Source organism: Punica granatum, chromosome 4, assembly GCF_007655135.1.
Source record: "Punica granatum isolate Tunisia-2019 chromosome 4, ASM765513v2, whole genome shotgun sequence".
NCBI classification, from domain to species: domain Eukaryota; kingdom Viridiplantae; phylum Streptophyta; class Magnoliopsida; order Myrtales; family Lythraceae; genus Punica; species Punica granatum.
Window position 1 is genome coordinate 8,290,206 of NC_045130.1, and position 14,768 is coordinate 8,304,973.

A 14,768-nucleotide genomic window follows, 5' to 3' on the forward strand; every position below is an offset into this window, starting at 1 on the left:
ATTTTTTATTTCTCTTATGAGAGAACAACTCGACCAAATTCCCCATGCCGCATATATCATCTGATCGGCAGATAATCCACTCCGAGGCATCGTCTGCCGTATTAACAACCAGGCTATATCCTCAGGCGGCACACCTTTTTCGTAATCGTGGCTAACCATGACAACTCTCTCAAACCTATAGATTGAGGTTATTTGTTTCGTAGGACTCACATGGTCATGGTACACAAAGACAAACCCGTACGCGATCGTCCTTCTTCACTTTCCTCTCATTTTCCTCTTTTCCTAATTCGACATTTTGTCGGGAGAGGGGGGAATCGAATGAGGGCCCAAAGCCCCCCGATTTTGACTTATCTTATTTGCTTTCAGGGGATCAACACATTGCCCTTCTCGTTCATCACAAATCATCAATCCAACCAACTAAAGATGGTGAAGCTTGAAGATTCACCGCGTGTTATACCCTCTCATCTCGTGTTTGGGCATCATTATAATTAACTGTCCCAAATAGTCTCAACTCACTGAAAGCAGCAGTTCTTTTCTTTTAAATTAGAAAAGAAATCTGTAAACCTGACAAAGAATGAGAAAAAAGAGGCATGATAAGTTCCAACGTTTAATGAATCTATTGATTCCAAATTCTGGGTAAGTTCAAGTTGTTACTGCAACACAATTTAAAAAAAAAAACCGCAATCCTTGGAAAATAACCTACGAAATGCTAAAAGTACAACATTGGCCCTTCTTTAGCAGGACCCCGACCAAGAACATGATATGTCCTCCATATATAAGTCAATGGACCTACACAAGAAAACTCACTTTCTTCTTATTCTTCTAATTCGTGTGAGATAAGTTAGGACCCCAGAAAAATATTCTTATCTGGAACTTATACATCAACAAAATATCGCCGAAAGGCTTCATACCCCATCAAACTATATATAGTTTCCTGATGGGATTTCAAACTTCAAGAAAACTCATCCATCGATTAGTCATGAACTAAATCGAGTCCCATCCCCTTTAAAATCCCATCAGGAAACTAACCTCGACCTAACAAGAAATGGATTCTTATCATGAAAGTCTTCTTAAACTCATGCACTCTCTCCTATTCTGCTTCCTAATCGTCCTTGCCTCTATAGCTGCTCCCTCGCTCGCTGATCCCCCGTACGAGCTATGCTCCCTGGACGGAAACTATGCCATCAACGGCACCTTCGAGAAAAACCTCATCAGCCTTCTCTCTTACATGTCCTCGAATTCTTCAGCCTCGAGGTTTTACAGCACTTCGTTCGGCGATGGAACAGACCGAGTTTATGCCCAGTACATGTGCCTGAATTATGTGACAAATGGGACCTGCGGAGACTGCATAAGGTTGGCCTCTCAGCACATACGCAGCCTCTGCCCAAATGATACCGAGGCAATTGTGTGGGAAGAATCTTGCCAGCTGAGGTACTCGAGTCGGGATTTCTTTGGTAGATTGGATATCTCGGGAAATAAGTGGCTGGACAATGCAAAGAACATATCCCAACCAGTAAGGTTCAGGATGATTGTGAACAATACCCTCCAGAACCTCACCAGGGTTGCGGCTTCCGGTCCTGACAAGTATGTGACGGGTAAGGTGAACTTCAAGGACACAAGTAAGAACACTCTCTATGGGCTAGTCCAATGTGGGAGAGACCTGTCTGCTGGGGATTGTCGAACTTGCCTTGAAGCAGCCATTAGTGATGTGCTGAAGAATGTGTATTTCTCCGTAGGAGCACGGCTTCTGAGCCGCAGTTGCTACTTGAGGTATGAGTTATACGCATTTTATGAGGGTGCAACGGAGCCAGCGTCCAATCAGGCTGCAGCTTCTGGTGAGGAGCCTTTCGCTTTTCATTTGATGGCAAAAAGTTTTAAGGAATTTTTGTAGGTGTTCCATATTTATGAACGACTGTTATGAGCACAATTCAGCTTGGAAGTCGAATCACTCTGACCTGAAAAAGAATCTACTCATACGAGTTGCAGGTCGTGGGAATAAAGTTGTGTTGATTTTGATCATCACAGTCGCTCTGGCTGCAATGGTGTTGGTGCTTGTGGCTTCCTTTCTTTACTACCTGAGGAGATATCACAGAGATAAAAAAGGTACTCAAACTCGACAAGCGATGCTTTTAAGGTCCTCAGGACCTCAGATCTGGCGTTGGTCTTTAATTCGTATTTTCTAGGATCATTAGTTCCTTTTGTTCTTCGTTATCAGATGAGTTGATGTATTCTATTACGTGCAGCATATGATCAGGATTTGCCATTTATGAGTTTGAGGATTATAGCTTCTGCCACGAAAAACTTCTCGAGTTCAAATAAGCTTGGGCAAGGCGGTTTCGGACCTGTTTATAAGGTGATGCAGCTTTTCATAACCGAAAAAAGCATGTACTATCTGGAACTGGGACAATCTTCTTCGTGATCCTAAAGAAAAGATTTTTCGTTTTTTCGATTTCTCTAGGGTGTTCTTCCTGATGGGAAAGAGGTAGCAATCAAGATGCTTTCCAGTTGCTCCGAGCAGGGTGCCGAGGAATTCACGAATGAAGTCTTACTAATAATGAACCTTCAACACAGAAATCTTGTCAAGCTATTGGGCTTCTGTGTAGATAGGGAAGAGAGAATGCTAGTCTATGAGTTCATGCCAAATGGCAGTCTCGATGTCATGCTTCTCGGTTAGTTCACGTTGCTTTCTCAAAATTCTTTTCAACCTTCCGGCCATTACATCAGATGTCAAATCATTAGACTAAAATTAATTTTCATTGACGATTTTTTCGATAGATCCAAATAGACGGGCTAAGCTCAATTGGAGACAACGCCTTGATATTATAGATGGAATAGCGAGGGGAGTCCTATACCTCCATGAGGATTCTCAACTCAGGATCATACACAGAGATCTTAAACCAAGCAACATCCTGCTGGACACGGACATGAACCCGAAGATCTCTGATTTCGGAATGGCGAGAATCTTTGCAGGCAATGATGCTGGAGCAAATACTGCGACAATAGTTGGAACATAGTTAATCAGCAGTTTCCTAGTCTTATTCCTACACTTAAAATTCCTATCATTGTTTATACCAATACGGACCTGTTTTAATGTTGCTCAGCGGATATATGGCTCCGGAGTATGCTATGGAAGGACTATACTCGACCAAGTCCGATGTCTTCAGCTTTGGAGTAATTCTTCTCGAGACGATAACGGGGGAAAGAAATACAACCTTTCATCTATCGAAACGGGCCCCGACCCTACTCGCATACGTATGCTTCTTTCTTTGACTACGCTCAAATTTCATCATGTGAGCAAGTTGCACGACTTTTCAAAGCTAAACTCAGGTTTTATTTTCCGATGTGAGATGACAGGATCCTTACCGTGACATTAGGGTCTATTATGGCATTTACTAGTCTAACATTTTCAGGAAAATTTTAACAACATATGCGCAGGCATGGCAGCTATGGAATGAAGGAAAAGGGCAAGAGCTGGTTGACCCATTGATAAAGGACTCGTGGTGGTTTCCTGAAGAATTTAATAGGTACATGCACGTCGGTTTGTTGTGTGTTCAAGAAGATGCATACGATAGACCCTCAATGTCTTCAGTCGTCGTGATGCTGAAGAGCGAATCTACGGCTCTTCGGAATCCTGATAGGCCTGCCTTCTCTGTCGGCCGATTTACCGATCAGCAAGTCGCTAGCAACTGCGGCTGCTCGATCAATGGGGTGACTGTTTCCAGCATCAATCCTCGGTGATTAACACCTGTTGAGCATGTGTTTCAACGATTTATCCATTCGACCAAGTCCCCAGTCTGTTTAACGGACCTACGGTGCGTCATCCATGTCGTCTTCTAGTCTGTATAATATTGCCATATTTCTCTTTCATTAATTTTTCACTCTTATAGACCGAGATGAGTATCAATGAATCAATATCCAATTACTAGTCAAGAATTGATTTGTGAATTTTTAATTTGGGTGCTCTATTATATGAATTGTTTGATCAAAAATATTTATTGTCAAATGAAAGACATTAATATCAGATGAAAGTTGAACAGAGAATGAATGCAAACCTAAATTGATTATCTGCTTTAATTTATTTGACTATTTTCATGTTAACAAGAATCTCATCTTTTAATCGATTATCTTATTATATTAATTAAACACCAGAAATATATGCCCGGTATTGATTATAAAGTTTTCTCTTGTTATATATATATATATATGTTACCTAAAGAATATCTCTTACTTAAAACTTTGAAAACGTAGTACAGTGGCATATGTTTTCGTCTGGTAATCAAGATGTTCAAAATTTAATACTTGACTATCCGAATATGTTTATTACCTATTAGAAATTGTACGAAACCCATAGATCTCTCTTATAACTGAAAAAAGAAAAATAAATATCTTTCATTTCCTCTAATATTAAACTTTATTTTATACATGAACTACTAAAAATTCTCTTTTAAATTCAATTAATTTTGAAAATTTAAAAAAACCACTGCTTTATTTCCTCAAAAATAGCATCCAGTATCTCCTCCACTATCTATTTGTGACCTATTTTTATAAATCAACATTCTAACTTAAAAGATAGAGCCGATTTTTGAAATAAGAATTTGAGTTTGCACAAAGATGTTCGCGTCGTTCGGAAAGGTTAGTAATATTATACTAATGTGATGTTTAGAATCTTTAATTGTTAATTATGTCAACAGCTGTGTTCAATATATATATATATATATATATATATATATACTATACTATACTATTTGACATTTACATATTATATATATTTTGGCCAATTGACATATACAATTATACAATCGTATATGTCAATTGGCCAAAATATATATAATATGTAAATGTCAATTACTTGAGTCTTTATTCCAAGTTGTTCATAACAAGAAAGAATCGGAACATCGATGAAAGTGAAAGGTTCATTCTCAATTTCATCATTTTTAATTAACAATTAAACATATATATATATATATATATCAACGAATTTTCCCGGCAATGGAAAATCTCACATTAGCACACAAAATCTATTGATATTCAAACCAAGGGATCGACTCAAGCGACTTTTCTCAATTGTTTGAAGCTATGCATTTCCTTTGGTCATCTATCTCGTTATGTGACATGAGAAAGTACCAATCAGATTGTAATAACAAATAAGATAATGAATGTTGATCACCCGACCAATTGTCATAAGTATTCTTTAATTGTACAAATCTGATTAGTTCTTCCTCATTCACGTTATTATAAAGCATGATCATTTAGGATTTTCTCGCACAAAAGTGTGTAGAATAGATTGAATTTAAAAATATATATAATCTAAGAAACAATTCACCAGTTAATGTCATAATGATTTTATAATGGCATCTCATAATATATCTATATCTATATATGTGCGTATATGTAGTCGAGCATCTCTGAAGTCCTTATCCGTTGAACTTTCATAACCGCATGCAGTTTCAAGGTTGTGACTGGGGGAATACAGCTGACGGGGAATAATGATGAACCCACTTAGCAGCTTCCTAAGAACTTCCAGCCTAAAACAAAATAGGGAAACGATTGAATATATGCGATTTGGTATCCGAAAGAACAATTCTTTTGTGGTCTTGAATCATTAGGATGACAGCAGAAAAATATTATTAAAATATGGTTTTGACTTGTGCAAGATAAGAAACGCTAGTACTGGGATAATGTCAGTGCTTTTGGTTTTAAAATTAATTTTGATTTTTATTGTGAAAAATAAAAAATATTGTGTAGTGTATTGAATTAAAGTTAAAGTTAAAATTTTTGATTTGGAAAATGTATATTTTTGTTGGGTAATGGGTTGAGTTAAAATTAAAGTCAAATTTTTTGTGATTTTAACTCAAAACAAATCATACAGAGCGTTACTAATCTGCTTACTGCACACTGAAATTGAGTCTTTTCTGCATTATTCTACTCCTCCATCTTTGCTACTATGATTTACGTTTCGTGAAATTCCCGTCGATGGGACTTCTTTGGAAGAAAAATGCTGCATCGACAATTACGCCAACCCTGACACGGCACGAAGGGTCCATGGCATAAGCAGCTGTATGTCCCACATAACATCATGAATAATTCACATCATGTTCCTTGTAATTTCCACTTTTTCCTGTTTAAGCTTTTGTGGTTTCCTCGGAGGCAAGAGCGAACCATTTCCATCCTCTGTCTGATGTTGTAAGTTCCAGTTACTTGCCTGGCATCCTTTTCCTTCTATCCATTTCTCGACAATTTGCATCCCGTGTGGTATCTGCTATTTTCATTTGCCTCCATTCTTTTCTTCCGGTGATTCGGAGAGATAATGGACAGATTTTCGCTCTGTGCCATTTTTATTCTAGTCCTCTCTGTCTGTACAATCTGTAGTGTTAGCAATGTTCATGCTGTGGAACCTCTATCCACTCTATGTTCTTATCAATACGGAAACTATTCCGCCAACAGTACTTTCGAGAACAACCTAAAACTCCTCCTCCAATCTCTCACTTCCAATACTCCAATCACCGGCTTCAATGACACCTCGGTTGGGAACTCCACTGCCCAAGTCTATGGGCAGGCACTGTGCCGAGGGGACACCAACTCCACTGAGTGTCGGGACTGCGTGAAAATCGCAGCACAAGGCATTATGAGTCAGTGTAATAAGTCCCTGGATGCTTTAATATGGTACGAGCGCTGCCAAGTCCGGTACTCAGTCATGAACTTCTTCTCCCTGATGGTTTACACCGGAAAGTACACAGATTCCAACTACCCGAGAAATGTTACAGCTAATCCTGCTCGGTTATATTCCCACTGGATATACATGATGACTAATATATCAGGTGAGGCTGCCTTTGATCCTTCCCTTCAGATGTTTGCAACTGGGGTAGTGAACTTTACGGCATCAAGAGCAATTTACGGACTTGTGCAGTGCACAAGGGATATCTCTGCAAGTGATTGCAATAGCTGCTTGAGGCAAGCCTTGGGTGATCTTCGGACATGCTGTTATACGAGAGAGGGCGGGATGATTTTGAGCAGAAACTGCAATGTGAGGTTTGAGCACTACCAGTTTTATAATGGACCGGTCACTTCTGTATTGACTTACCATTACTCTGAAGGTTAGAACTTAATTAATCTGCAAAACATATACTTGGCGGTGAACATGTCAAGTAAATACTCATAAAAGAAAAATAATTAATGCAACTATTTTGCTTAAAGCAGGAAATAGATGGAAGAAATGGATTATTGTGCTCGTACTCTGTGTACTTGGGTCCGTATCATTTGTTGTCATTGGCTATTGCGCAGTCTTTTTCAGTCGGAGAAGAAAGGATGAATTTGGTATGTCCATCCCATCCAAATGGTCTAAATCATTTCAGTGTTTAGTAGGATAACTCGAAAAGTAAAACCAAAGATTCATGATTTTTGCAGATGATGAAAGAAGCCGCAGTGCATTGTTCCATGACTATGCCGCCCCAGTTGGAGTGGCAATCACAGAAGCAGGAGATTTAGTGAGTTCCGACGAACTTCCTTTCATGGACCTGACCATAGTAAAGGCTGCTACAGATGATTTTTCAAGCTCAAACAAGCTCGGACAAGGTGGGTTTGGAGCCGTTTACAAGGTAACTATGGTTTTTCTAATTTGACCCCGACTTTCACATTGTTTAGTGGTCAAGTCTCAAATGCCTCAGTTATGGAGGTCGTGTACCTCAGGGAGTGCTCTCCGATGGGACGGAAGTAGCAGTGAAGAGACTGTCGAGGAAGTCATGGCAAGGCCTGGAGGAGTTCAAGAACGAGGTCATGTTAATAGGGAGACTTAAGCACAGGAATCTCGTGCGGCTTATAGGATGGGGCATGGAGGGAGACGAGAAGCTGCTCATATATGAATTCATGCCCAACAGAAGCCTTGACATCTTTATCTTTGGTTAGTTTCTCGCACAACTTACAATTATATCAAAATTTCTCCCGCATTATCTTGCCCAAGTTAATTGTTGCAATTATATGCTATATTTGTAGACCCAGAGAAACGAACAGAGCTCGATTGGAGAACATGTTACTTGATATTAGATGGGATAGCCCGTGGATTAGTCTACCTTCACGAGGACTCGAGGCATAAAATCATTCACAGGGATCTGAAACCAAGCAATGTGCTGCTGGACTGTGGCATGGAGGCTAAGATATCAGATTTCGGGATGGCCAGAATTTTCGGCGAGAAGCAAATCACAGCTAACACCAAAAGGGTTGTTGGAACATAGTGAGTTGCTACTGCTTCGAAGTTATCCTCCCAAATTAGTATTGTGACACTTAGAAGCTTAATCCAGTAGACAGCCTAAATGTATTGCCCTTGAAACAGTGGTTACATGGCTCCGGAGTATGCAATGGGTGGACACTTCTCGGTAAAATCGGATGTGTTCAGCTTCGGGGTTGTTATGCTCGAAATCATAAGCGGGAAAAGGAACAATGGATTTTATCTCACCGAACTCGCCCAGACTCTCTTAGCATATGTAAGCACTTTTTTCTCGACCGTAAGAAAAACTTTTCTTAATCCTGACATTCACTCGTTTCGAATGGACTTTGCAGGCTTGGAAGCTATGGCAGGAAGGGAAAGAGCTCGAGTTTGTGGACCCTTCACTCCTGGACTCAGGCTCGACATCAGAAATAGTACGGTGCGTCCAGATTGGATTACTTTGCGTACAGGAAGATCCAGCAGATAGACCCACAATGTCTGAGGTTGTGACTCTATTAGGGAGCGAAATGAGGATCCCGCCGGAACCAAAACAACCTGCATATTCAGTGGGGAGAGTTGTTCCCGTGCCTGACCAGTCCTCCGGTACTGGTCATTCTGCTAATGAAATGACTGCTTCTACTATCTTCCCTAGATGAACTGCTTGACATCGGTTTCTAAATTGTGTTGGTAATCTATTGCGTATAGCAATGTCAAAAATGGATGATTTTCTCAGATAAGTGTATTACTTGTACATACATTACCTTTTGAATAGTGAGATAGATTAAATCACCTATCAAAAAGAAAAAAAGGATGATTTCATATGTAACATCTTGAATGAAGGCAAACGTGTTTTGCATTGCATGGCCTCGAGAAGATAATGAATCCATCTGATCATAGGCTTTCTTTTTCCCTTGAAAGATGGATAAAATCCCTTTCCAGCTCGTTCCGTAGGCCTAAGCAAGAGACCGATACAGTGAGTCATGAATACAAATGGGTCAGGTGTTAAATCTTTTTATCGAAGTAATGTGTATAAAACACATAACGAACGAGTATTAAATTTGAAATCTCTTAATTCCATGTCAGCGCTGGTAGAGCTCAGCTCTAGGATGATGATGTGGTGGAGTACGTGGAGATGCTGTGGAGGAATGGCTGTGAGCAGGCACCGGCGGTGCCTCTGCATAATTGCAGATTTGTTTGGTAAAATGAAGTGCTTCAGATATTTATAGGTCTTCATAGGGTGTAATTTCAGTGGGTCAGTCAAGTAAAATAGTAAATTAATATCCCGGGGCCGGGGGGTCATTTAATAGTGCCCTTGAGTAGTGGCGATAGCAAGAGCCATATTTGCATTGTGGTAAGTTAGATAGATTCAATGGAGACATGCTGATTAACTTCATGACCATCATATAGTTGATTAATTATGTAATTAAAATTTCACGATCGCCGGTCCTAAAGTCATTTTAGTCAAGGCAATGTTTGCTTGCAATCAATTTTCACCATCAATTAAAAAAGGTAACATTCCCCTCTAGCTATTTGGATTTCTAGTTCATAATATTAGGCTTATGGACATCTTTTATTAAAAAAAAGAAAAAAAGTATAAAAACCCACATGTGATTTGGGCTTGAGATAAATTGGACCCGTAATTTTTTTGGGACAAGTAACACCCATTGTTCACTTCGTGAGACATAATGAACCTCACCGTTAATTTCTTCGTCACTTTTGGTTCTCAAAATTTTATTTTTGTCATTATTACCCTCAAACTTCCAATTTTTTTTGCAATTTGATCCTAAAATTCGAGGGAAAAAAAAGATGAAGGGGCTTGGCGACACCCACAGAGAATGTCAAATACCTTGAGGGTAGGGTCGAGGTCGCCAATTTGTGGTCTCAGTCCCTGAATCAACCTGGGATCTCAAACTTGAGATCCCAGTCGATTCGGTGGTGGAGGCCGCCAATCGAGGACCTCGACCCCACCTCCATGGTTGCTGGCATCCTTTGTGGGTGTATGCGACCTCAATGGTGGGGTCGGGGTTGCCGGATCCTTTCCTCTCTTTTTTCGAATTTTAGAACCAAATTGAGAAAAAAAAATTGAAAGTTTGAGAGTAATAATGGCATAAAGAAAAGTTTGAAAACTAAAGTGATGAAAAAATCAACAGTGAGATCCATTATATCTCACGAAATAAATCACGAGTTGTAATTTCTCCCTAAAAAAATTACAATGTTCAATTTGTCTTAAGCCCAAACTACATGGGATTTTTGTACTTTTTCAAACAAAAAAAAAACCGGAGAATGAGCCTTGTATATCATTCTTTTTCTTTTTTTGGGTAAACCAGTTTTACTGTTTTTCGATAGATATTATTAAGGAACTTTTTATATTCAAGATATTAAATTGAATAATTGTTCAATTAATATCTAATTTTCGGATAATTAGCTAATTAAATTGTACTGGGCCCAAAGTGAAAAACATGCGATCACCCAGACGATATATCTCCCTCCTCCCCGAAGTCTTTCGAATTAGGCCCAGCCGAATTGTCACGTTAAAGCCTCTGGAGTCTTAGCAATGGAAGAGAATCCTGATAGGCAAACAAAGCTTTGCCCAATAAATAAGAGGAAAAACATTTATTTTCTGTGTAAACCCTGATATCCGAAATCTCAATTGGATTCCGACTAATTTAGTCAAGCCGAGTCGGCAGACTATGGGGTAAAGCTCTCCCAGCGTGGATTTTCTGGATTTATAATGACTCGAATCCGAGACCTTATTTAAGCAGAAAAGTATTTATTTGCTTGTCAATTCTATTGTAATTCATGCAGCTGCGATTTCCAAAATCCTTGCGTGAATTGAGTACATAAATGTTCAAATTATTCTTTTACCCGGGATTAATCACGATTATTGATTGTCGCAAGTCTCACATCGGTTGTGTATAAAAACATACACTTATTATTAATTTGTTGATTGAGCTAGACCAATCAATTGATGCAGAGAATCTAGCGGGAAGAAATGTTCATTACTTTGTTTTATGGAAAACAAGGTTATATACTGGTCCTTGTTAGTTCTTTCAGACTCTATCAAGTTCATAAGATCTAAACATGGCTCAAAGTATTAGTCATGAACATTGTGATCGAGCGCGTCTAGATCTCACATGACTCGATTTCATTAAGTTTAGGCCCCTTTTTTTCGGCCACAGTCAAGTTTAGGCTTTTGAGTCGTGATATGATCAAATGAGACTAGTGCATGACATGAGATCAGGTATCATCAAGGCCTACACCTCTCTCAAGTTTATGTGGCTCCTGTGGCCGACGACGACTATGGTTGTAGACATCGACATTAAATATATATATATATATATATATATATATATATGCAAACCTAAACCATAAGTCTGACTTGCTTAGTGGTCTTCCGTCATTTGGCTTTAACTGCAACATTTATCATGACCTTACCATATTCAATGTCATATCGGGAAAGTGGGTCCTGACTATGAGATTTGCATCGTTGTGACTGGTTTCTTTAAGTTAGGCTCAAACACGAAAAGAATTACAATCTTATTATCAAAATAAGTCGATTCCATGTTATTCCAGGTTAATTACAATAAGGCTACATCTACCCAGCGTTGTGTCGAACTACATTTACGCGGAGTCTATGCTGCAACATTCTTCCTCATATTGGCTGTGCATGAAAATGGTCCCCATATATATCATTCCTTTTTGTTTGGATAATAAGTGAATATATATACATATAGTTTCAATTTGAAGAACTTTCCTGCGGCTTGTATTGTTGTAGCCCTCCGATGGTCATAGGTCAGAAGGCTTTTGTCTAGGAAGTCTTGCGTGTAATGAGTATATTATGTGACGATGTTATAAATTAATAAGAATTCATCAATTCCTTTTAGTTTCTTAAAAATATTATTACAAAATTTACAGTCGATAAAAATAATTTTTTTTGTGTTTGGTAATATAGTGTCACGTGATATGTGATATATTCATTATAGATAATAGTTTGCGTTGAGGTGGGCATTGAATGAATAGCCCAGAAGAGCCTGTGGACCTCAAGAAAACATCAAACATCACACCTACAGCTCTTTTCTCTTGCCTTTATGTGATATGAAAGGAAAACTGAATGGAGCGAACTTATCCAAATGCAAAAGAAGCACCTGTCAACCTCTTATCTTCCTTTGCTCTTCTATGCTCAATAGCCTCTTCTTTTTCTTTCTTTCTTTTTTTTTTTATTTGCATGCACCTCACTATTCAAAAATTCAGAATGCCTTGATTAATCCAATTCAATCCAAGTTTATCCACTAAAGTGTAAAACTCTCCCAATATAAATTTTCTCCACCATAAGACTCGAACCCAAGACCTTGTCGACGGAAGACAAGTGCTAAATCACTTGAATTAACTCATATCGATTAATACTATCTTATTGTCATTCAATGTAATTCCTTTTTCCTACTAATTAAAAGAAAAAAAAATCATATACTATAGAGAAACAAAAATAATGTGAACAAATTTTAAAGATGATTATGATCAATACGTAGGGGGTGTGTGTCTGAAACAAACTCTTTTTATATGCGGTTACAATTATTTTTGCGTTCGATTCTGATAAATGGAACTCCCATTCCATATTATTTTCCTTTTCTCTATCCACTATTAATTCCAAAGCTTCAATTTTTAACTAAAAAAAAGGGAAAAACTAAAAATGTCCCGAATATTAATGAGATCATCAATCAATTTTGAAGCATTTTGTCTTTCAATTTGCTTGCAATCACAGGAAATAAATGAGACTCTTATGCAGATTTTTCTTCCTCTTCTTTTTAGTCAAAGAAGATAGAATCAGACATCCGATTAAGTTGGACATTTTTTCGGATGGAAGATTACCCTTTGGTTTAGGATGCTCCATCGCTTTTCCCGTTATGTTGATGTTTTCAAGTAAATAAGTTCACATTTTTTGTTTCCGTGATGAGATGGGACAACATGCAAGCAAAATCTAAAAATTACAGGAGCGGAGTATGGAGATCCCAGAAATATCGCATAACAATAGAGGACTCGGGCCATTAGGAACCGATGACAAAAAATGAAAAATCCATGGACAATGAAACGGCTCTCCTCGCTGATCAATCCGTGCAACAATTGCTCTCCCTGAAAGTATGTGTTATGAAAAATTCACAGGCCTACTTCGATATCGGGCCTATCCGCAACTCAAAAGCTTAAGCTAATTGATTGTTAGACCATTATCTCTTATAAACCTATGGATTTACTCTCAACTTTTCCATGTGAGATTACTTCCAACACTCTCCCTCATCATTCTCCATATAGGAGAGAACTCAACTATGTGGAGGACTTCGAGCCGGGCTTCTACTTCCGGACTCAGATACCAATTGTTAGGCCCTTCATTAGCCACGAGTTCCACACTCGGGCCTTAGTGTGGTGTGGGTTTCCACACATAGCATGTGCACTTCCCCATGATCGTTACCTTGGGTTCTGATACAACTTGTTAGGAAAAATCTACATGCCTACTTCGGACTCGGGCCCATCCGCAACTCAAAAACTTAAGCCAATAGATTGCTAGACCATTATCTCTTATAAACCTATGGATTTCCTCTCAACTTTTCCATGTGGGATTACTTCCAACACTCGCCCTCACCATTCTCCATATAGGAGATAAACCACCGTAACAGTATGGACCACCTTAATCTCTAAATTCCTTGCTAGCATGGCACAAACATCACATAGAAGGGCACGAAGCAAGGGTGCTCCACCTTAATTAAGTTCGCATTTGATATGGGAAAGAGTAGGAAATGAAAAGAAATGAGCATCCCATTTTATACGAAATATATCCTTCCAAATTGTAAATTTTATTTAACTAATAGTTATTAATCAAGATACGAGTAGTTACCACAGTTTCAAACCAAATGCACGTATTTATATGTCTAATATATATTTGTAAGAGAAAATTGATGATAAAAAGAGGTCATGCCGCATCGGCTTTCTCCTCTCCTATATATGACATTGTGATATTTGAAACTCTACACAAATGGTGAAGGACATACATCATTTCGTCGAATTGCCCCGTCATTGTTAGGAGGCTAATCATGTATTTTTTATTGTGGTTCTAAAATTTCGTCAAATTGCCACGCCATTGTTAGGAGACTAATCATGTGTTTTAGAGTGTGTTCATGGAAAGGTTGGGATGTAAGGATGATATTTGCTTGAAATATAAAATTTAAGACACAATAAATAGCTACAAGTTATAATTATGCACATAAAACACATTAAAGCACCAAGCTCATGACCCATCATTGATCTCAACTCTTCTAATGAAGACCGAAAAGCATGAAGGAAATCCTAATAAAGTCATCAATTTGTTACAAGTAATTTTCATTAAATTGTTTTTGTTTATATTAATTAATTAAAATTAATTTTTTTATTATTTTACAAATATTTTTATATTATTTAGATTGGTGGAAATGGAAAGAAACGAACAAAGGTACCCTCCAAAACGCGGCACTCGTACAAACTACTTTCCCGTTCCCACAAAATCGAGCAACGGCCCGGTCCGCTGGACCTCTAAACGACGCCG

The 14,768-nt window shown here is 38.4% G+C and overlaps 2 protein-coding genes across 4 annotated transcripts; both read left to right on the forward strand.

Moving 5' to 3' along the window:
* The first annotated feature begins 631 nt into the window (after positions 1-631).
* Positions 632-4,055, forward strand: LOC116202900 (cysteine-rich receptor-like protein kinase 10). The gene is made up of 7 exons (XM_031534536.1): positions 632-1,835; positions 1,987-2,103; positions 2,244-2,353; positions 2,459-2,669; positions 2,776-3,013; positions 3,102-3,252; positions 3,436-4,055. Exons 1-7 carry the CDS (start codon positions 1,046-1,048, stop codon positions 3,736-3,738), a joined length of 1,920 nt encoding a protein of 639 aa, XP_031390396.1. The 5' UTR covers positions 632-1,045; the 3' UTR covers positions 3,739-4,055.
* Positions 4,056-6,022: 1,967 nt separating this feature from the next.
* LOC116202882 (cysteine-rich receptor-like protein kinase 10) lies at positions 6,023-9,073 on the forward strand. Of its 3 annotated transcripts, XM_031534516.1 has the most exons (8): positions 6,713-6,818; positions 6,908-7,094; positions 7,198-7,314; positions 7,405-7,595; positions 7,687-7,897; positions 7,990-8,227; positions 8,327-8,477; positions 8,554-9,070. In XM_031534516.1, the coding sequence occupies exons 2-8, from the start codon at positions 7,001-7,003 to the stop codon at positions 8,854-8,856; spliced, it is 1,305 nt and encodes a 434-aa protein (XP_031390376.1). In that variant the 5' UTR covers positions 6,713-6,818; positions 6,908-7,000; the 3' UTR covers positions 8,857-9,070. The 3 variants fall into 3 exon arrangements, with proteins under 3 accessions (XP_031390375.1, XP_031390376.1, XP_031390377.1); XM_031534515.1 differs by having other exon boundaries at positions 6,023-7,094; positions 8,554-9,073; XM_031534517.1 differs by lacking the exons at positions 6,713-6,818; positions 6,908-7,094; positions 7,198-7,314 and having other exon boundaries at positions 7,410-7,572; positions 8,554-9,072.
* Positions 9,074-14,768: the final 5,695 nt, after the last annotated feature.

Bases quoted from the DNA above. Each gene is read 5' to 3' on its own strand.
- LOC116202900 (XM_031534536.1), top strand. From the start codon at position 1,046: ATGGATTCTTATCATGAAAGTCTTCTTAAACTCATGCACTCTCTCCTA. The intron at 2,354-2,458 runs GTGATGCAGCTT...CGATTTCTCTAG, and splicing joins GTTTCGGACCTGTTTATAAG to GGTGTTCTTCCTGATGGGAA. The intron at 3,014-3,101 runs GTTAATCAGCAG...AATGTTGCTCAG, and splicing joins GCGACAATAGTTGGAACATA to CGGATATATGGCTCCGGAGT.
- LOC116202882 (XM_031534515.1), top strand. From the start codon at position 6,308: ATGGACAGATTTTCGCTCTGTGCCATTTTTATTCTAGTCCTCTCTGTC. The intron at 7,095-7,197 runs GTTAGAACTTAA...TGCTTAAAGCAG, and splicing joins GACTTACCATTACTCTGAAG to GAAATAGATGGAAGAAATGG. The intron at 8,228-8,326 runs GTGAGTTGCTAC...CCCTTGAAACAG, and splicing joins AAAAGGGTTGTTGGAACATA to TGGTTACATGGCTCCGGAGT.